This window comes from Pungitius pungitius, chromosome 8 (assembly GCF_949316345.1).
Source record: "Pungitius pungitius chromosome 8, fPunPun2.1, whole genome shotgun sequence".
Lineage (NCBI taxonomy): Eukaryota > Metazoa > Chordata > Actinopteri > Perciformes > Gasterosteidae > Pungitius > Pungitius pungitius.
In genome coordinates this window covers 5,815,318-5,837,016 of record NC_084907.1, presented here as the reverse complement: position 1 = coordinate 5,837,016, position 21,699 = coordinate 5,815,318, and the positions used below count along the sequence as shown (strand labels likewise).

At 42.7% G+C, this 21,699-nt stretch overlaps 1 protein-coding gene across 15 annotated transcripts in view; it reads left to right on the top strand.

Annotated features, from left to right (window-relative positions):
- Positions 1–21,285, top strand: part of LOC119229605 (R3H domain-containing protein 2) — a 39,269-nt gene extending 17,984 nt beyond the window's left edge. For 6 of the 15 annotated variants that reach the window (XM_062563749.1, XM_062563748.1, XM_062563750.1 and 3 more), the window contains 25 exons: positions 435–599; positions 1,293–1,452; positions 1,613–1,823; positions 2,229–2,270; positions 3,502–3,588; positions 3,767–3,890; positions 4,415–4,493; positions 4,953–5,012; positions 5,431–5,571; positions 6,615–6,723; positions 7,647–7,742; positions 8,024–8,073; positions 8,679–8,732; positions 12,003–12,238; positions 12,879–13,045; positions 13,426–13,524; positions 14,466–14,759; positions 16,775–16,910; positions 17,655–17,812; positions 18,089–18,228; positions 18,401–18,501; positions 19,143–19,312; positions 19,535–19,682; positions 20,329–20,423; positions 20,900–21,284. In XM_062563749.1, the coding sequence (XP_062419733.1) occupies positions 1,665–1,823; positions 2,229–2,270; positions 3,502–3,588; positions 3,767–3,890; positions 4,415–4,493; positions 4,953–5,012; positions 5,431–5,571; positions 6,615–6,723; positions 7,647–7,742; positions 8,024–8,073; positions 8,679–8,732; positions 12,003–12,238; positions 12,879–13,045; positions 13,426–13,524; positions 14,466–14,759; positions 16,775–16,910; positions 17,655–17,812; positions 18,089–18,228; positions 18,401–18,501; positions 19,143–19,312; positions 19,535–19,682; positions 20,329–20,423; positions 20,900–20,992 (2,838 nt within the window). In that variant the 5' untranslated portion in view covers positions 435–599; positions 1,293–1,452; positions 1,613–1,664 and the 3' untranslated portion in view covers positions 20,993–21,284. Of the gene's footprint in view, positions 1–434; positions 600–1,292; positions 1,453–1,612; positions 1,824–2,228; positions 2,271–3,501; positions 3,589–3,766; positions 3,891–4,414; positions 4,494–4,952; positions 5,013–5,430; positions 5,572–6,614; positions 6,724–7,646; positions 7,743–8,023; positions 8,074–8,678; positions 8,733–12,002; positions 12,239–12,878; positions 13,046–13,425; positions 13,525–14,465; positions 14,760–16,774; positions 16,911–17,654; positions 17,813–18,088; positions 18,229–18,400; positions 18,502–19,142; positions 19,313–19,534; positions 19,683–20,328; positions 20,424–20,899 lie in introns of all 15 variants that reach the window. The other 9 variants (XM_062563754.1, XM_062563756.1, XM_062563761.1 and 6 more) reach the window with 9 other exon arrangements.
- The last annotated feature ends 414 nt before the right edge of the window (positions 21,286–21,699 follow it).

Below are 21,699 nucleotides of genomic sequence, written 5' to 3'. Positions count from 1 at the left end.
CTTGCTTTGCATTCTTTAATGTGTGCGAAGAACGCTAGCTGGTAGCAGAGAACAGTAGAATGGACGTTGTAGTGGTGTGAGTCAACTCACTGGTGGAGAGAAGCTCACTTACTGATTATTTTTGCAGGAGCATTTTCCTCGTTTTCGTTGCAATTGGTCAATGTTATGTTTGTAGTTTGTAATTTCGGGGATACCCCATTTCTTTTTTCCTTTTTATCCAAAATAGTTTTCTTTCAGAAAACCAACGTTTCTCATTGATAAATAGTGTTGCCCACGCCACAGAACTCTGCAGCACTGTGTGCCAGTAGGCGGTGAGCTCGCAGCTGCTTTGTCCCCCTCCCTGCTAGAGGCGGCAGCAGCAGCAGCGATGAGTCACTCAGTGTGTGTGAAATGTGACGTCATTCGTGTCTTCCTCTTCTGTTCTCCGTGTCCAGGGCTCCTGACCGGAGGACAGACCATGCTGCTGCACTGAGCCGGAGGGAGAGAGAAGAGCGAGGCCCTCGGAGGACGGCTGAGGTGAGGTGGTGGCTGGCCTGTTGGTGTGCCCCGCCCCCTTATCCGGCTGGCTGGCTGCTGCCTCTTCAGTTCACCTGATCGCTGTAAATATTTCCGCCTTTTGTTTTGATGTGCATGTTGATGCTCCTGTGAGATTGTGGCTTTTTTATAAATCTTTCTTTATTTTGAATTACCGACTGACGCTCGTGACTGAAATGGAATAGCTTTAGTTGAGCTAAAATAACGAGACACATAAAGAAAGAAACAGTGATAAAACAATATATTCCGTTGTGCTTTTTATGCTTCAGAACAGGACGAGGCAGTAGGCGTACTGCGAACAAGGATCAACCGATTTAGACTTTGGTTGACAAAGGTCAAAGTCACTGTGACTTCAAGTCAATCCAATTTGCTGCGAGCGCGATACCTCAGGAGCCGCCTTGAGCTAAAATACAAACACTCGGGTCCTTATTCAGTCCACTTTTTACTGGCAACAACCTGCTGCTAATCTCTCAAACTGTATGAAAAACTGATAAAACAAAAGTTAGATTCATAAGTCAGATTCCAGTCATCACACGGGAGACAGTGTAGATGCCATGTTGGTACATATCAAATACAATTCCTGCTTTACTGTTTCCAAATCAAGATGCTAACAAACGTTAGTCTGTTGTTTCTGTATGTCCTCCCAAAAATGACGCAGCCTCGTCTGAACAAGTATTGAAACAAACCAGTTGAAGAAATCCCAATTATGCTGCAGAGACGAGTCATTAAAGGTTTTTTTTTGCTTTGTTTCATCTCAGCCCCACCCCGAAGGCTAAAAGCGTGCTATGGACTGCGCTTCGCCCCCTGCTGCAGCCCACCACAGTATACTACCTTAGTGGGTTCCCCTCATCATCCTCTGCGTGGTTCCCATCCAGACTCACTGTACAGAGTCTTAAAAAGATCCTATACCACCTACAGGTAGATATTGTAGTAGTACTTGCTCACACAAATACAGCATTCATCTCACTCCTTTTCGCTGTTTGTTTCCTTATTAATTTCTTCAGCCCTCTAGTTGTTTAAAATAGTCAGAGCCTTGAATTTCTCTCTCTCCCTCTCTCTCGTGCCTCTGTTCCGTCAGCCACTGCTGGGTTGTCAACCCCTCCCCAACTCCCTCCCCCTCCCCTAAGAAGATGTCAGTGAGCCTGGCAACAGACATCCAGCAGGAGGGAGAGAATGGGCCCCTCATTGAGCCCTGCAGTCGAGGCAAGACCTCCCCTCAACCACAGTGCACCAAGGAGGGCACGGGAGAGGCAGTGGAGCCCGAGGACAGCTCCCCACAGGATGCACAGGTGGGAGGAAGTGACAATATATACAGTAAAAGTCAGAGCAGGTAGTTGTTATCTCTATTACATTGATGGATTTGTCTAGTAATGGTTACCCATTTTTTGTATAAATGTTTTATAAAATGATTTATACTTATTCCTTAAAATCTTTAAAAAGACATATTGTCTTACATTTTTATTTATTTCTCACAACCATTTAGGTACAAAATTGCTTGTTCGACTCTTGTCAGTTTTAAACAGATTTTAGATTTTAGATTTCAAAGAGAACTATCTGACAGCATCATATCACAGCCATTACAACGAGATGGAAAAACAAAATTGAACTACAGTATTCAATTTCTTTCGCTATATAGTGTATTTTAATTGTACTTTTATTATTAAGATTAGTAAAATAACCCATTTCTCTTTCAGAAACGGGCTCCTAATCACAGCCATGGGAGGAAAAGGGCCAAGGTGAGTCATTTGGTTTGAGCTATTCCGCCGCTACTCCTTTTCTTTTAACTACAAAACAAGTGTGTCCCTAGAAGACACCCAAATGACTTAGCAATCCTTTTCCCTGGAATGAAACCATGCTGTCTTGTTGTATAAATCGACCTTCCACTATTAACGTACTAATCCTCTCAACTACAGCTCACTCATTCCTATTGGCTTAAAATCTTAAATCCCATGAGAGGGTTAAAAGTAGATCGAAGTGACCTCACCAACCCACCCAACACCGTTGATAAAGTCTATATCATATAAATATAATAATCAATGCTAGATGTTTGTTATTTCAATAACTCTTGTCAATTAACTCCCAAATGGGGTGAGAGGTGTGTAGTGCGGTGCACCAGCTGCTGAAAGTCACATTGTTGGTCTTTATCTGTCGACTTCTAACACAGTGAGCAGCATTCAGATACTGTGTGAGGTTGAGTTGTGTCTTGCTTCGACCACTTGACTGGTTGAATGAATGAACCCTGTGATTGAGTTGATGAATGCACCTTTTCACCCTGCTTTGTACTGGGTAGCTTAGGTATTAGTTCAACCCATTCGTATCTCTTCACATTGTATGATGCAGCTGATCAGCGGTATTCATCAAATTTGTGAATGAAGAGAATCTTAACAATTTCATAATGAAACTAGCTCTCCAAGCTGAACTTTTTAGTAAGTTGTTTTTCAGGACTGTGTGTATCTTTAAAGGTTCCAAGGCGTTAGAGGAAAGTTCGAGAGTTTGTAACAACCCATGAATCACCTGCTCCTAAAAAAAGAGTCCTGAAAAAGTTAAACCGTGGTCTAAAAAGTGTCCTATTGGACTATGTTGCATTCATGGCTCTCTGTGTTCTCAATGTCCAACGTCGGCTCCTCCCCCAATCCTCGGCAAACTCTAAAATATCAGTCATTGTTCAGGTTACTCAGTTTTATGTTGAACTTTGAGCTCTTTTTTTTTAAGACCTCCGCCAATATTCAGCTAAAATTGTGTATTTAAAATAACACATGAATAATACAAAAAGTAAAAAGGTGGATTGTCATAATACACTCACAGTGTGTACTGTGTAGTTAAGTTAAATTCACCATTTATTATTAATTTCTAATAATTGACACTGATTTTATTTCTTATTGTAAAAATAAACCTTTATACATATCTTCCACATTTAAACCCTCTAAAAAGACACCTACGGGTAATACATGTGTAATTTTGTTTCAGTCTAATGCCAAACTGAAGCTGGTACGGAGTCTGGCAGTGTGCGAGGAGTCCTCTGGTCCGTTCTCCAATGATGGACCTCCAGAATCGGTACTGTTTCTGTCTCTAACACCTAACTCCTCACACTAACCTTTTCCCACACCAAGCGGTCTGCCTGGACCGCAATGTACTGTATGCAACTATGGTCCGTGGAGGACTTAATAGTGGATAAATTGGAAGTGAAAATGTAACCCATCTTTTCTGATAGCAGTGGAATGTGGTTTTCCAGGATATCATCCAGCTTCACATCAGCTGTCCATCAGACAAGGAAGAAGAGAAGTCCTCAAAGGACGAGTATGAAAATGAAGAGAAGGAAAAGAAGGACAAGGCACCAAGAAAGATGTTGTCACGTGGTAAGATGCAATTTGGGAAGGATTTTTGTAGCCGGTTCTGTTACCATGCTTCTATTTCTAAATCAATTATTATTGTCAATTATGCAATAACAAGTTGAGCTCATTTTCTATTTTTGATTTCATTCTTCATACTCCAATAAGATTATTGCTCGATAACATCAGTTCAAATGTTGTGTTACATACTTCAATACCCAAACACATTTTTATGTCAGGCTAATATCTAGAACATATTCGAATCCGTCCGTACATTTTCTAATTATCTTCTTGGCTCACTCTGCCTGCCGAGGCCCTCTGGCATCCTTACGTCCTGAGAGCAGTGGAGATGAAACGGCTCGCTAGTCCAACTGTCTCGTACAAAGGAAACGATTCCTGTGTGTGTGTGTCACTTGAAGAACAGCTAGCCGCTGTCCGATGTTGCCTGCTTCGTATGCTTGGAACAAGCAGGAGCTCCTCACCAAACCGAACCAGCCGCTCAATCTTTTCCTCCCGTTGTCCTGCCTTTTGACGTTTTCCTTCTCTGTTAGACTCCAGCCAGGAATACACTGACTCCACGGGCATCGACGTTCACGAGTTTCTGGTCAACACACTGAAAAACAATCCCAGGTAGGATATTGCCAATAAAGGTTTGCTGATATCCAAAGGTGTCAGATGGAGATAAATAAACGAGCGAGACATAAGCAACACTTGATTGAATAGAGAGAATAGGAATAGAGGCATTTGTATTAATTCATTTGGTCCTTTACATATTTGTTTTATACATTTCTGACCAGCTGACTGCTGTGAAAATCCAGATATTTCGTTCCCTGCAGCAGTGTTTAGATTAACTGATATAAAATGTCTCTTATCCCCCAACATTATTTCCTCCAGGTGTGTAAAGGTCTGTTTAAAAAATGCAGTTCTAAAAAGATATTTCGAAGGATCACCCTGGTAGTAGAAGTGATTCAAGTTTTTCTTGCTGTACATCGTACCTTTGATCTTTGGTTTGGTATGCTCGCCGCACTCGAGTCAATGACACACTGCCCCTCTGATTTCCCCCTCTCTCTCCCCCCTTTGGCTAAACAGGGATCGAATGATGCTGCTCAAACTAGAACAAGATATCCTGGAGTTCATTAATGACGACAAGTAAGCCATGTTCTTCGCAACCGCTCTCTTGTATTTAAATTTAGCCCTTCTACACCCATTCCTATTCATGTATAGATTGCTGTGATAATGATAAAAACATGGCGGGTTTTAGTTTGGTTTTATTGGGCTGCCAGTGTAGCACATCCGCTTGTGCTCAACAGCCAACATCGTGCTTGTCCACACTTCAGCAAAAAACAAATATCCGAGGCTAGTACAAGAGTGACACAAGTTGTATAATTAGTTTATTTATCACTGCTGAAAAAATGAGAAATGCTATTTTGTATGAAAAGGGATAGGGTTTTTTTCTATTCTATATCTATTTGAATACAATTCCAGTGGTTCAAAGAACAAACATATTCTTAATTGGCAATTGATTGCAGTGTTTTAATGACATGTGGTATTTTCTATTCTGCTACAGTAACCAGTATAAGAAGTTTCCGCAGATGACGTCTTATCACCGAATGCTGCTGCATCGTGTGGCAGCCTACTTTGGCATGGACCACAATGTGGATCAGACGGGCAAGGCTGTCATCATCAACAAGACGGGAAACACACGCATGTGAGTGTACCGCTTAACTTTGTGCCTGACTTCAACAGCGGCAGTCTTTCACATATCCGTTGGTTGTACTAATGTACTTAAAATGATTCAGCTATTGGAAAATAAAAAACGTAGTTTATTCTGGCGCAGCCAGGTATGGGCTGTTTTAAGCAAAATAAAGTAAACAACCTCAGGGGGAAACGGAGTAAACACATGCAGCTGAGATCGCTGTGACAAGCACAGGAAGAAAGTAACCGAGGAATCACAGCAATATGAACTTAGGAGTTTGGGCACAATGGAAAAACAACCTCGAACAGCAACATGTAAGCAAATGGAAAGTTTGTTTTTGCTGAAAGCTGACCCCTCATCGAGCATGCATGTGAACTTTAGACAGAGAGAGATAACAAATTGTTCATCTAGAAGCCGGCAAGCTGTTTGAAGTTTGTTTTTACCCCACAGCTTTAAAAGGTGTAGGTAATACATGTGGGGTTGTTGGGAATTCAGTTATTCTAAAAAGTCCTCTTAAATTACTTCTATATAATACTGACATTGATTGGTTTAACAGTAATAATTATTGTTTTTGGCCAAGTCATCATTCTTTCATATCCACTCAAAACCGTTGTTTGAACAAGGAAATATATTAAATGTATTATTCAAAACCGCAAATACAGATATTGGTTGGTTTCGATGATGCATTTAGGGGCTGGTGGGAAAACCACCGACACGAATAACAACCGTTCAGTTACAAGTTTGCGATTTTTGGTTTCTTAAAGTGTGATATACAAATCCTCTGGTTAAACATCTTCCACAATAGTCTCTTGCAAAGGTGATTGTAGTGTTTGCAGCAGCCAGATGCAGTTGATGTGTGAGGATCTGTTGCAATGCAGTGGCAAGTCACGAAAAGAAACAAACAAAATCTGTTCCGATCTAATATTGAAATGTAGTACTAGTTCTCGTCTCGACACTGTGGGAGTGTAGCACTTCTGAACATGCAATTTTATTTTTTTTAGTTAGTATAGTTTTGTTTTTATTACGTTAGAAAGCATACCTTATATTTTCTACAGCCCAGAACAAAGGTTCTCTGAACACATCAAGGATGAACGTAATATGGACTTCCAGAAGAAATTCATCCTTAAGAGAGACGACGCCAGCATGGACAAGGACGATAATCAGGTAGGCTGCATTGCATACCAAGACATGAGCTAACCATCTCACACTATCAAAGCAGAGGGAAATGGAAGTGGAGATGCGGGAGAATAGGACAGTAAATGTCTGCCTTTGATGCCGACTGAGATGTGAATCAAACACTTTTAATTGTTTCAAATACAGAGGCATAACCCAACAGCAGAGATTGATTTCTGAATTAATTACCTAACCGCATCCTTTCCAACAGAGATGAAAATTGGCCTTTAAAAAGGAGAATGATTGATCCTTATAATAACTGATAATGGAGGAAGCCCAGTTCCCACCTTAAGTTTGTGTGGAAGTCCAATAATTACTCTATGCCCCCTGGTTCAAAAAGCATTTTTAGATCCCAGGCTTCCTATTTTCAAAATGGTTTTACCTTTTGTGAAAGTATTGATAATAAAGAGAGGTTATCGGAGATAAGTGGGTACCACTTGTCCTTTTTAGATACTGCTGCTTCCTTGAAATGACATGCATTTTTCAATTTGCAATACATTTAAGATCTCTTTCACTGCTGCCGATTCCTTGCGTGTGATCTGCAAAATTGTGCCGACTACTTCTTAGTTCAAAGATGAAGCGTATGAAGTTTTAATCATCGTGCCCCACGTTTTCAACCAGAGTTTAATCACTATAATAAAGAACAATGGACTTGCGATGTTTCTCAGATTTTATTCCTTCCAACAATGTTTCCTTCCTCAACACTTTCTTTGGCGCCTAATGCTGCCATTTTCCTATGTTCCATCACGCTCTTTGTGTCGTAGCTTCCCACGCTTCTTCCACCACATTCAAACATTTGCTTTTTGCAGAGTGTCCGTTCTGTTGTTTGTTTTGACGGCAGGCAGCTGCTCCCTTTTGAATTGTGAATAGTGACATTGTCATTTTTCTTATTTGATTGATTTTCCAAATGTTAGATCCGGGTTCCACTGCAGGATGGCCGACGTAGCAAGTCCATTGAGGAGCGGGAGGAAGAGTATCAGCGAGTACGAGACCGGATCTTTGCCCGAGAAGTAAGTATTGAACCTGGACAGCGTAACAAACGTCAAACATTAAACCACGATCCACTTCATGATCATTAGCTTTTATTCCAGCTCCTTTGACCAGTGACACATTTCTATATATCTAATCAGAACTGAACTAGACATTTTTGTTAGTAAAGGTGTACATATACGTATAAATATATTGGCATTTCACATTCTTAATGCATCTGATTTCAAAACCTCTGAAGGGTAGTGCAACTTGTTTTTGTCTTAAGAACTACTGTATGAATGAAGCATTTCATAATGTGCAGGTGTCCTTTTTCTTACAGTCCTCTCAAAATGGATACATCAACGACAACAGGTAAGATGATTCATCCTCTCGTTGACTGATGTGTGCAATTTATAAGTCTTCATCTTTGCCGTCTTTCCCCTTTACAGATAGTTTGCTTGTTAAGTTTCAAGGCTGCAGACTCATGACTGTAGCAGCATTTCTCATTTTGTGTATTTCTAAATACATACAATTCTTTAATCCGACCACTTCCGTTAAAAGAGCCCTTTCAAAAGATCTTGTTGTTTTGACAATATGCGTTTGCTGGCGATTTTCAGGGCTTGTTTGTCGGTGATGCACACACGGTGTCTTTGAGGGCGATTTGTAGGTGCTGGAATTCTATATAGAAATAAGGTAGCTCACACAGCAGGAATTGCCCATCCCGAGGCACCCCGGCCATTGAGCCTGAAAGAGTAGGACTTAATATGCTGAGCACGAGGAAGCGTTGGGTTTTCAACAGTCAAAGTTTCTGCTTTGTGTGCATTTTTTTTTCTTATTTTTTTTGCAGGGGTAAAAGTTCTGCACTGTGCCTGCTTCTACCTCCCACCCCTCCTTATCTCACCCCTCCCCTAACCCCCTCCTGTTCTCCAATCCAGTCCTGTAACCCCCGCATTTTCTCCTAATGTTAACCCCAACAGACTTTCCACTGAGGGCTACTGCTCTAGCTCTCAAAAGAGGAGGCAGATCTTTAGGTATTGGGGTGCGGATGCCTTTGACTTGTGTGTTGCCATGCTCATTCTTTGAAAGATGTTTGGTGATGATAGTGGTGACTTGTGGTTTTTATTATCCTTGCCTGGCGTAGTCGGCTGATTGATGGCTTTTACAGCACTGCACCGTGGGGCTTCCCATGGCCCATGCATGGCTGCTTTGAGGTTTCACTGGGAACTGATTGACCTACTTACCCTTCCACCCATCTACCGTCAACTACATTTTTAGAGTAACTGCATTGCTGTCACAGTAATCTGTTTGTTTTGTGGTCGACTTAATCCAGGCGTGACCTCTTGCGTACTAGCACATCAATCGATTTAATCTTGCTGTCTATAAAATATCAGGGTGAAAAATGTAAAACACAATTTTGCCATAGCCCAAATCCTAGATATGTTAATTCACTAAAGTGTTAATTTTGGCAGCTATTTTTGATTTAGTCTTCATCTTTTAGACAAAAATGCATGTTAGTTTTAGTCACATTTAGTCATTTTAATCCCTCTTAGTTTTAGTCTACGAAAATTAATTACATTTTACTCTAGTTTTAGTCACATCTAATAGCCATGTTAAACTCCTTTTCTTCCCTTCTCAGGGACCCCCTGTGTTGTGTTTAAACTGCATATTAGTCTAGCTTACAGTCCTTCAGTGGTCCATTAGATATCCCTCCTAGGATCGGTCCATAGCAGGGGTGGACAAACCTTTTGACTTGCGGGCCACAATGGGTTCTAAAATTTGACAGAGGGGCCAGGAGCCAGTGGATGAAGCGTTTGTGTGAAATTGCTTGTCCCAACAAAAGAGACCTCTTATCCTCCTATGCATCATGACCCAGCCATTCTCACCTGGACCCCCACTTTTTATTGAACTGTCTTTTCTTTCCTCTTTAATTTTTGGGTTTCATCACCAGTTTTTTTTTCTTCTTGAGTCTGTCCTCCGGGTTTTCCTTCACCTGCACTGAGCAGCACTGTCAAAAGCGTGTGCTCGCGCGTTCTCTGTTGCTTAGTAACGAACGTACGGTGGCCAAGACGGTTTAACACAGTCTTCTCAAGGTGTGACGTGTGAACTGGATGAAGTGCGCGTGTCCCGAAACGCTGGCTTCCGTCACCAGAAAAAGGAGCAGCCAGGTCTCTGCTGGCCGACCAGCCGCGAGCGGTTCCACGGGTCTTCATCTCCACGCACATTAGTCTCTGGAGTTCCGCGGCTTTAGCCTGCTAACAGTTAGCTAAACGGAGACAGCTTGAGCTAAACTAAGGAAGCCACACTCACCGAAGCGTAAAATAGCCGTCGTGTATCGGTGACAAGAACCACCACTGCCCCCACGGTGACCGAGCGGTCTGCGTCTGTGGATGATGTCATCGTGACACTTTGATGGCTGCCGTACGGGGTCCGTTCGTTGCCCATGTCTGTTAGGTGCATGCAAATTAAAAAAAAAAGTATTGTGACACCACCAACATTTTCATCTTGTTAACGAAAGTTATCATAGATTTTGTCTTAGTCTTCGGGAAAAAGGTCATTACCGAATATTTTTCGATATAAAAATTTCGATATATATATATATTTTTTTTAGATACTACTCAAGTGCAACTGTATGATGCATAATGGATATATTTCCTGTGATTTGTTAATGTTATTTAAAACTAAATCCAGCACTTTCCCCCTCCTCTTTAGCATTTTATATAAATCATTCCAAGTCTTTTTTAGAAATAATAAAATCGCAAGCCTTAAACAAAACAAGAAGCTCTGCTGTCCAGCATGGGTTCATTCTGTATCAACAACAACCGCCTAGGTTTCCCCGTTTGTGCGTGTGATGGGGAATGGTATCGTGAGGAGAGAGCGGAGATGAAAGATCATGTGACCAACAGCAGAATCCCTCCTCTTCTTCCTCATACTCACCCTGCTTTCATCTGTCTGCGGAGCGAAGAGAACGTGTGCGCCTCCCTTTCACAGAACGGCAGAGCACCCTCCCTTTCCTTAAAATAGGCTGTGCAGGGAGAGGACTCAAAATAGATCCTCTACTAATTACAGTCCCTCTGAAATATTTATCAGCCACAGCCACCTTCAAAAATACCACTCACTATCGTTAGGATTCTACAACCCTACCACGTCTCTCTTTTGGTCGTGGAGATTTGCATCATCAGCCTTAACATGTTTTGAATGGACATGGTCTGTTGCTTATTCAGTTCCAAAAGGGTGAAAAAACTGCAGAGATCTAGGTGTCTGTTAATCTGCAGGGTGTTCCATTTACACTACACTTGATGCTACACCACACTGATATATGCTACATACACATTTGAATGTGTTATTTTCAAGCACCATAGCATACATTGAAATGGAACAATGTTAATGCTGATATGTCATTGGCAGACACAAACATTCACCACCAGAGGTTGTTACGCTTACAGTGTGATCATTGGTTTTCTTGGCAGCTGCTCTTACCCAGAGTGACATCACAACAACACAATGAGTGTGTGTGTGCGCGCAGTATAGTTTCAACAAGAATTGTACTGAACCAGTGATACCAGTGTACACTGTACCAGTGTTATTTGTGTGTGCGAGAAAGAGGGAGTGTTGCTGTACATCTGGTTTGATTTACAGGAGTATGTTTGTCACATTGTCCCCACTACAACGTATCAACTGCATGTGTTAGCGTTCATATGTATTCCAATGAATAAAACGTATGTGTGCTAGTGCTCATTCTGTTAAGTCTGGTATGTGAATGTCGTCTCCAGTCTTCGATGGTTTGTGTGATAAGATCATGGATGTTTGTCTCATTTGCTGTCTAGTGTAAAATCCTGTCACACCAAAGTGTTGATTGTCTGGAGCATCTTTTATCCCTGTGTGTGTGTGTGTGTGCGTGTTTGAAAATAATATTGTTTGGTGGTGTGTTGCCTGATTTTTGTATTGTGGTGTTGAATGCCCCATGCTACATAAAGCCTGTCACACAGTGTCCTCTCTACTAGCTGATGACCTTATTGTGCTCTTCTGCTCTCCCCTCTATCCTATTTTGTCTTTTTACTGCCCTTGTTTGTCTGCACCTGCATTCTACTCTTCACCGATGTGCACACCTTCTCTTTTCTATTCCTCACCCTTCTCATGTACACTTTTGTTTCTCTGCGGACTCAACTTTGCTTTAAACACATCTCTCTCTTGCTACCTCTTAACTCTCCTGTTACTTCAACTCTGTTTTCCTGCATCCATCCCAAATTCATCATCTCCGTCTGTCTCTCTCTCCACGTTCTCCACGTTCTATCTTCTCTCAGAGGGAACCGCGAGAGCTCCAGCCGGGCTTCTAGCAGTCGTCAAAGCAGCACAGACAGTGACATGAAGTGTCTGGAGCCACGACCCTGGAGCAGCACAGACTCTGACAGCTCCAACCGTACCCTCCGGCCGCCCGTCACTAAGGCCAGCAGCTTCTCTGGCATCTCCATCCTTACCAGAGGGGATAGCCTCGGCAGCAACAAAGGCTCACAGGGAAGCTGCAAAGGCTCTCGCTCTGGTACGGACTGTAGAGGGAAGTTAAAGAAATGGGACAGTCAGTTGTGCTCAGACCAGCTACCAGCTAGCCTTACAAATCTTAGTTACCGCCAAATTAAGTGATGCAAGTACAGCCTACACTCAAACTAGCTTTTTCTTATTGAGCTGTCTTTTGCAATTCCACTGTTACTCCTGGTCGCACGATAAATGATTCAGTTCTTACCACAGAAAAAAAGTCAGCAGACGCTTTCAATTCATTGACTCATGAATTTATTTCCTCTATTTGACATGCCGTAAGAAACTTCTAAGGGTTTAACTGGATCAACTAAACAAGAGACTTGGATGCACTGCAACAATAAAGATTAAAGCAGCTAAATAAAACAATGAAATCCTCACCTTTTCAGATATATTGTCCACGAAAAAATTTAATTTTGTTCATAAGATATGTATATGTATAAAACATATTAAACTAGAGAGGGGCTTCACTTGCGGGTATGTTAAACTGAGTTTGCCTTGAGAAAACTCTCATTGGGTCATAAAGATCACTTTAATAGAAGACATGGGTACATGAATAGCACTGTACATTGTGATCGTTTCTTCTGACCAAATTATGTTTGATGAGGAGGATTTTGTGGGTTTCATGTCTTCCTCTGCATCACTAGGCCTGGCCCTTATCAGTCCTGATGTGTGTCCCCCACCTGCAGCCTCCCAGTCGAGCCGAAGCCTTCTCCCCTGCCCGTCGCAACAGCCACAGCCCCAGGTCCCGCCTCAGACCGCCCTGCTGCCCACTCCACAGCAACACCCCATGGGAAACCACATGATCGCTCAGGTGTGAACCTCCACCGCATGAGTGCAAATGAAAAAACACGCTTCTTCTCTGAATGGATTGAAATGAATTTAATGTTTTGGAATTGTGTCTCTTGTCAAGAAAAAGCACAAAATCCCATGTCAGCATATATTATGACATTCTTTTATTTTCTCTTACATCTCACTTTTAAAACAGTGAATATATTTAGAACCTAAATTGTATTGATTTTCTATCCATCTGTTCATTAACAATTTCTTCACATATTTTCTAATTTTCTATTCATTATTTTTAATCCCCTCTATCCCTCTAACTGCCTCAATCTGATCTGACTGGCTTGCTTCTCTCGCTCTCTTGCTCTGCCTCTTCTTTTCCTCCTGCTTTCTGGTGGTGTGTGTGTATAGCCTGTAGCATCTCTGCAGCCCTCTCAGCCTGTCTCCTACTCCAGCCCTTCCTGCCCTCAGGTCCTCCTGCCAGTTTCTCCTCCTCAGCAGTACACAATGGTACTGGCGCCTCTTGTTGCTTCATCTCAAAAAACTAATTTAGTTAAAGATTGCATTAGTTACACCCCCACACTTTGCATTTAGCCTTTGCCTTTTTCCGTGCTGGAAACTTGTTCACTCTCGTACCTTGTTTTCTTTCAAATTGAGTTTTTAACAACAGTCCTAGAATCCTAGTCCTAGAATAATTATGTCTTTGCCGCCTTCGGCCATTCGGGTGGTACATTGCCAAGATAAAGTGTTTTCCATTCTGTGTCTGCCTGTCCGTGAATTAAAGCACGTTTGACTTCATATGACTTGGAAATGTTGGCGTTGTGGATTAACATTCTTTATTTAGGTAATTATAATGGTTCAAATACCTTTGGTTTGCTTTTTAACTTTTTCCCACTGGAATTCTATACTCCCTTTTTTGTGAAGCAAATATTGTGGATCGAAACTATTCAGCAATTTACATTCTTTAATTACGCAGGTGTTAAGATGTAATGAGTCTATATTTGAGAATGATTAGGATGGCCTTTTGTGTGACCCTATTTAACTAAATGTTACATTTGCCAAATTTGTTGTGTAGTATCACTTCCTACACCCTAATTAGAACAGTGAGCAGCTACCGGTTTTGTATAGATTTAAACCTCAATAGATTTTCCCTGATTTTTGGAGGGTGTTACACTTCTTTTTTTTTTTAATTCACTGTCCTTAACTTAAGCTTGCAAATCAGTTTTTGTTATTATCCTGTTTTCGGAAAAGAAAACCCCTCTTCTAACTTTTTAGATGAGATGTTTGGGTTTCTTCTCTCAGAATTGCTGTATTTCATTCGTACTTTTATCTAATTTATTCACGCACTGTTTTTAATGTAGCATTATGGCTTTATTGATCAATCACTAATAATTTGGTACTCGTGTGTTGGCCGTCAAACCCACCAATGACGTCATTCCAATTCCTCACAGGGAGAAGAGCTCGCCCCCCAATTCACCCAGATGACGCTGAGTCGGCAGGGCTCCAGTGAGAACCCTGAGCCGCCAGCCATGTATCAGGCTCCTCCCACAGTGCTGACCCAGCACCCCCCTCCCCAGACCGGATACATCATGGCTACCACAGGTCAGCCTATGCCTCCTCCGTCTGGTTACCAGCCTGCCACTGGACACGCCCATCCTCCACCTCCACCGCCTCCTCCGTCCCAGCCTGTCATGCAGGCCCCACCACCCCCACAAGGCTACATGCAGCCCCCTCCACCTCAACAGGTATGTCATTCTCCACAGGCTGCAGCTGTGACATCGTACTAGCTTTGTTTGACTTAAAGTGATTGTACTGTACCTGTACCATCGGCTCTTTCTGTTTCCCGTGTTCTGCGTGTTAATGTAAAGATTTGTCGATAGGTGGATGGTGGTTTGTAGGAAACAAGTTTGGTTCAACGAGGATTACACATCAAGTCAGTTCATTCGTGACCCTTTACAGTACAGGTGCACAGGGCCTTGGACAGATTTAGGTGTTTCCAAACTTTTGATTGGTACTGTGTATCTTGAGATCATTCTAGAAAGTGATGAATGCGTAAAACAACACATTGCTGTAAAGATTACCCAGGGATGAGTAAGTACCATACAACCTAAACTAAGTTCAGAGAGCAGCACCACAGGCAGCGTTTCCTGTGACTCAGCAGGACTCCCTCAGTGGGGGAGTTTGATCCTCACCTGTCACATTCCTCCGATTGCCCAAGCGATGACAATAATGAGTTCTCTCTCTCTGTCAATCACACGATGCCCTCCCTCCCTCTCTCAAGCTTCTGCTTGAAATCAATAAAGTAGGTATTATCATTCATTTGAGGAGAGATGACTAAATTGACCTGGTCATTAAACACCCTGAGGGAGAGATTAGATTCTGTAATGTTACTCTGGGGCCAAGTAGTAATGGAAGATTTTGTGGAGTTTTAATAGCTGAGACTAAATTAATTTGTTTTAAATAGGTTATGGTGTTTATATGAAGGCAATCTGGAAGGCACTTTCTCCTTACCTAGTGGGGATGTTCTCAAATTTGGCACAAATGTGAACTTTGGGCAGCAACTTGTAGAAGAAAACTATTGGAATTTGGTGGTCAAATCGCTGTGACCTCATAAAACACGTTCTGTCCATAATTCACATGTTAATTCCTAACCTAATGAGATAATAATAGATGGCATTTGCCAAAGACGTTTCTTTTGTTTTTATTTAGTAGTTCCCAGCTCTGACCTATAAAGACTGCTTTTTCTGCTTTTTATCTTCCCACACACCTTTGTATACGAATAGTCACTCTTTGAGAGGAAGATGCTCTGTCTTGCTAAATGTGTGGGTGGCCGACAGTGCAACAGGAGTTCAAATATTGACACTGCCGCAGCCTGGAGATGGGCTTAATGTTGTCGTGTATGCAGAGGAAGGTGGAGGCAGGCACTATCGATATTCCCAGCATAGCTTAGCGTCCTCTCCGTTTGTCCATCCGGTGTCTCGTTTGGAAATTCTGCACGCTACATTTAGCCCGGTTGTATAGGCTGAGTTGTTCGCGCAGGATACTCGAACCTCTGTAACAGCTACATGTGCAAATTACACCAACCAGATTTTCTGTAGTAATTGTGTTGATTCTGCTGTGATCAATATTTGATCACCAATGGATCACATGACTGCTTATGTGCAAGCCCGTGGCTCATCGCTATGCAGCCACATATGCACTTAAATGATTTGTCTCGTTATGTTGTCTGTCAACTCATTTTATGGCCTCAAGCAGGAGGCCGTTTGTTTCCGTGCCATCTACCTGCACCAAAGTGGATAAGAGCCAGTGAACATAGTGCAGCAACTAGCAGCTGAAGCAATTTCCCTAAATCGTTAGTGGAGGCAAAAAAATTAGAGAAAAAAGAGAGCGTGAATATTGGACTTAAAATCTTCAGGTGGACAGACACATCACTCCAGACTAATGCAGATGTTGCTTCTTATCAACTTTGCTATCAATTTTGTGGTATCAACTCAAAAGGGCATCACACGCCAGTGTTCCCAGAGTTTGTCTCAGGTGCCCCCATGTGGCCAGAAAAATGAGACTGCAGGGTTAATATGCCTAAACAATTGACGTTAATACATCGAAAAGTAATGATGTTTCCGATACCATTAAAATATGAGCGTGGCCCCTGGTGTTGTCTCTGTGCGCTATGTGTGGTTTAAAGACGCACGGTTCTTCATCTTTTATCTTTGTGTACATTTATTCACCTCTAAGAATTTGTGTTGTTGCTTCTCTTCAGATACAGGTGTCCTACTATCCTCCGGGTCAGTATCCCAGCTCCAGCCAGCAGTACCGAGTCTCCCAGCCCATGTCCCACCAGGTGTCTTATCCTGCCCAGCGCACGCAACCCATGCCTCAGCCCACACAGCAGTCAGGTCAGCACCTTTTTCTAATTAACTGATAACTATACGAACACGCTTAATATTGCTGTTTCCTGTGTATTTAAAAAAAAAAATCATGAATTAATACACACACACACTGTGTATAAAGTGTTTCATATTTCAATTGAGAATGTTGTCACTAGAAATCTGAATAGAGCTATGAAACTAGAATTTTTAACTTATTGGGAGCATCATGGAAAATGTTTCCAGAACGAGTTGACATACAGATTGAGTCCACTGGATTCTGTAACTGTAGTGTGTTGTTACCTCAGCTAAAAACTGATCAATCTTTAAGTCTACTAGGTGAAAGTTCAATTTTTAACAACCCTATCAATGTATTGTTCTGCCAAGTCAAATTTGCTGAGACCGAAATAGAGCTTTTTCCTTTTTTTCATGGAAAACCCTGACAGCCATAGTCTTTCATTTGGGGTCAAGGACACGTTGTCTGTGTTTGCACAGTAACTGACAATACCAATCACGAACATTGCAGTCAGTGTGACATAACTTTTGCTGAAAGCATCAATTTGCCCCAAGGCGCTCAGCGACGCAAAAAAAATATACATACAAAAGTATTAGATTATTCAATCTTTTTTTTCTGTTTGTTTGTTTTGCAGTACTTGTTTTTCCATCAAAGGCAACTGCATAACTGTTTGTGGTCTCCTTTTTTCCCATTCTGTTCTCTTCCTTTATCACCCTGCTCTAATGCCTCTCTTCCAACTGTTTGTCGGTTGTCATCAGGTCTCCAGACGATGATGCCCGGCCAGCAGCCGAGCTACCAGGGTATGATCGGTGTGCAGCAGCCCCAAAACCCTGGTCTGCTAAATTCCCAGAGGGCAGGCATGGGAGGACAAATGCAAAGCATAATGGTCCAGTACCCACAGATGCCATCTTATCAGGTATTAATGTTGGCATGGAAATTATACATTGTCATCAGTAAGAAAATCTGCATAGTGTGTGCTGAAAGTTTTCTGCCCACCAGTCCACATACATGTGGCAGACAAGAGTCCACATACATGTGGCTGTTCTGAACAGGTTAAACGGCTCCATCTGGTGTTCATTCAAAGCAACTGTTCCAAAAATTGATCCATTTCAATCAGAAAAAAATAATCTTTTTTTTTGGCTTCTAATATTGGTCCATGGTATTTGACAAGAAGCCTCTCCGGGTTTTCCAGGTTCCGGTGGGAAATGAGAATCAGCAGGTGGTGCAGCAGCAGTACCAGCAGCAGGTGATGGTTCCAGTCAGCCAGTCTGTTCAGGGGCCCATGCCTGTCTTCTACGGCGTTATCACACCCACACAGCAGAATAGCACAAGGTATGTCTGAGTACATCATACAGCCACAAACGAGTTGCCAATAGTCTCCAACTATGTTTAGCTCGCTGAACTCGTTGTGTCTTTTGGCTAAGCCTTATTCTCCTGTACGAGTGTGTTTTACCTTCACCTGTGAATTTATTATCTCCTCCTTTGCCGGCGTGTGATCCTGCAGCCCGTCTGTAGGTTACCTGCAGCCCCCCAACTCTGAGCAGTATCAGATCACACAGTCACCGTCCCCCTGCAACCCTCAACAGTTGCAGCAGCAATATTCAGGTGAGACTTTGTTTAAAGAACTAGCCGTCGTGGAAACATTTAATGACCAGATTAAAATGAGCTTTCTTGTACGTTTGCATCATCTTCCCAAATTGAAGGGCAGCAGGATTTTGCAGTTTTTTGATGTCCCATTTGCAACAAAATCAGGTGAAAGGTATTCAGGGTAAAGTTGAGGCAGAAGTACACAGGGTTCACACGTAGACTTCGGCAATCAATATCTGTAAAAGGGGAATGTTTGAAGAAGTCAGAGACAACTTACACGTCAGGTCGGCCTTGTGCTCCCTTTTGGCCTTAAGTAAATGTTGATGGTAATCATGGTCACTTCATCCTTTCGACCTCTGCTCTGGTTTCTGCCATTTGATTAGCTGTATGTTTGGTCATGTTCTTAAAATGGGTTAATTTATACGGTATGCTTCTTTTGCAAAATCTAAAATGTCGGTGACGTATTCGACACCAATCCTAATGCTAACAACTGTCCTTGATCAAATGTAATTAACTGTTATACTCTCCCTATTGTTGCAGATAAAACCAACATTAACCAAGCAACAGAAATAACTTCATGTGAATCTTGGCACTGCTAATTGTTAGATCTCCTGTTTATCTACATGTGAGCTTGTCCCTCTGTGTCCTCTCTCTCTCAGGAGTACCGCCGCCTGGGCCCGGGGTGATGGTCATGCAGCTCAGCGTCCCCAATGGACCACAGCCTTCCCAGAACCCTCCTCTGGTCCAGTGGAACCCATGCAAGTACTACAGCATAGAGCAGAGGTCCAGCAAGCCCGGAGAGCTGTACAAACCGGACAACACTCCACAGGTATACACACACACACACACACACACACGTCAAGAGCTTACAGACTAGCTGGCAACCTTGTTAGTGAGTAAATGTGAAGCGTCTCATGAATCCAGAGTGTAGTGTACAAGTCGTTCATCCTGATACTGATGTACTCGTTAAGCGGCCAGACACTGATGACCCGGTGACCCGGTGTGTCGCGCTATTTGTCACATTTCTCCTCTTCTCCCTCTTTCGGTCCAGGTTAGCACTCAGTTGACGAGTCCCCTGGCCTCCCCCACTCAGTCTCCCACCCCATCTCCCTCCGGCAGCAGCGTCAGCAGCGTCTGTCCAGGCCTGGGACCATTACCCCTCATTTCCCAGTTTCCCCGGCCAGGAGGACCCGCTCAAGGTACACGTGAAAGCTCATATATGCATGTGGCCCGAAACTAAAAAAACAAGTTTTAGGTTTCTCCTTTTTGCTTCGAGGCAAATAAACATAAGCTACTGTTCCAGCTGTGTCCCCAGATTAGATGGAAAAACACGGTCAGGTGGCTTTTGGCCCTCAGCCAATAGCCTCAGCAGGTTCGAACCGGCATCAGGTCAAGCCCCTCTGTACTCACACATGGCTCCACCTCATCCCTGTCCTCTGTCCGATATTTACACACAAAGTCACAATACCGTTACTGATAAACAGACCCACTGATGGAACGCACAGTTACACATACACATAGTCTTGCATCAGTCTACGAGCCACGGCACATCAAATAAGAAAAATACTGTCATTAGAGCTAAATTTGGCCCTGTGACTTTCTCCAATGGCTTTAGATTGTTAGCGTGTTTTTCTTTTTACTCAACTAGTTGTGTTCAAAGAGAATTTTGTGAAATTCAATTTAATCCATCTCCTATTTGACAGGTCTATGTAAGTGTATTGACATTGTTCACAGTGTGTGCTAATGAGGGTCACCTGACCTTTCTTCTGATGCAATACCAACTCAAGACTGACGTGTGTTCAGCATTGATCATTTTGATTTTAACTTGTGACTTTTATTGTTAAGGTGATGGCCGCTACTCTCTGTTGGGGCAGCCTCTCCAGTACAGCCTGTGTCCTCCCCCCCTAATGCATAGCCAGTCCTCCTACAGCTCCCATCAGGTCAGTGCTGGCAAGCCTTTCTGCATCTAAGGATTTAGACTTTAATATGTGACGGCCGTGCTAACAACAGGTCTGAAAACCAGCCTCCCAATATGCATTAAGAGTCAGTTTGTGATTATTGAAGCCTCTCACATTGACAAGACGTTTCAGTCCGTACTAAAAATGTAATCTTAAACCACACATCACTCTGTTTTCTTTAGATTTGACTCCTGCGAAACTAAAATTCACTGCACTGAAACTGGTCTCCACAAAGTGTCTTGGTTCTGTGAACGAAAATGTACATTTTAAGTTGGGGAAACAGCCACGACTTTTAAGTGATTCAAATTCTTAATTCCAATTTGTTGCATGAACAGGAGGAGAAAAAAAGTTCCTTCAAAGTGAAGCCACAAGAAATTGTTACCGAAGTCCAGTGGTTGCTTTTTTCATCCCCTGTCCTCCCCTCCTCTGAAACTGTAATAAATAATTTCTGTGTTCAGGGCCCTGGAGTCATGAAACACGGGGCACGCGGTAAAAAACAAACACTCAAATCGGCATCGACGGATCTCGGCACAACTGATTTTGGTAAGTAGAATATCTTCTGCCACTGTTATCCCGTTCTGTCCGCAGGTCTAGTTTCACTCGGTGTATATCTTGCCTTCTTTGAACGTTGCTCAGGTGAATCTGAGAAAAAGCACATACCGGAGGCTACGTGTGTTTGTGTGTGGATGGATTATATCAGCCCTATTGCAGATTTTCCTGTATTGCTCTGTTAAATGAACCTCAGCAGTGCATTGAAGTCTAGTTCAGATCCCGCGATCAGTGCAAACCACCGTTGCCCTGAGCTAAAGGTCCTTTATCTGACACACACGGCGCGTCTCTGGAACAGGTGCCTCAAGTCTACAAAGACCACCTGCGCTAACATCTCTCTCTCTCTCTCTCTCTCTCTCTCTCTCTCTCTCTCTCTCTCTCTCTCTCTCTCTCTCTCTCTCTCTCTCTCTCTCTCTCTCTCTTCTCTCTCTCTCTCTCTCTCTCTCTTCTCTCCTCCTCTCTCTCTCTCTCTCTCTCTCTCTCTCTCTCTCTCTCTCCTCTCTCTCTCTCTCTCTCTCTCTCTCTCTCTCTCCTCTCTCTCTCTCTCTCTCTCTCTCTCTCTCTCTCCTCTCTCTCTCTCTTCTCTCTCTCTCTCTCCTCTCTCTCTCTCTCTTCTCTCTCTCTCTCTCTCTCTCTCTCTCTCGTCTCTCTCTCTCTCTCTCTCTCTCTCTCTCTCTCTCTCTCTCTCTCCTCTCTCTCTCTCTCTCTC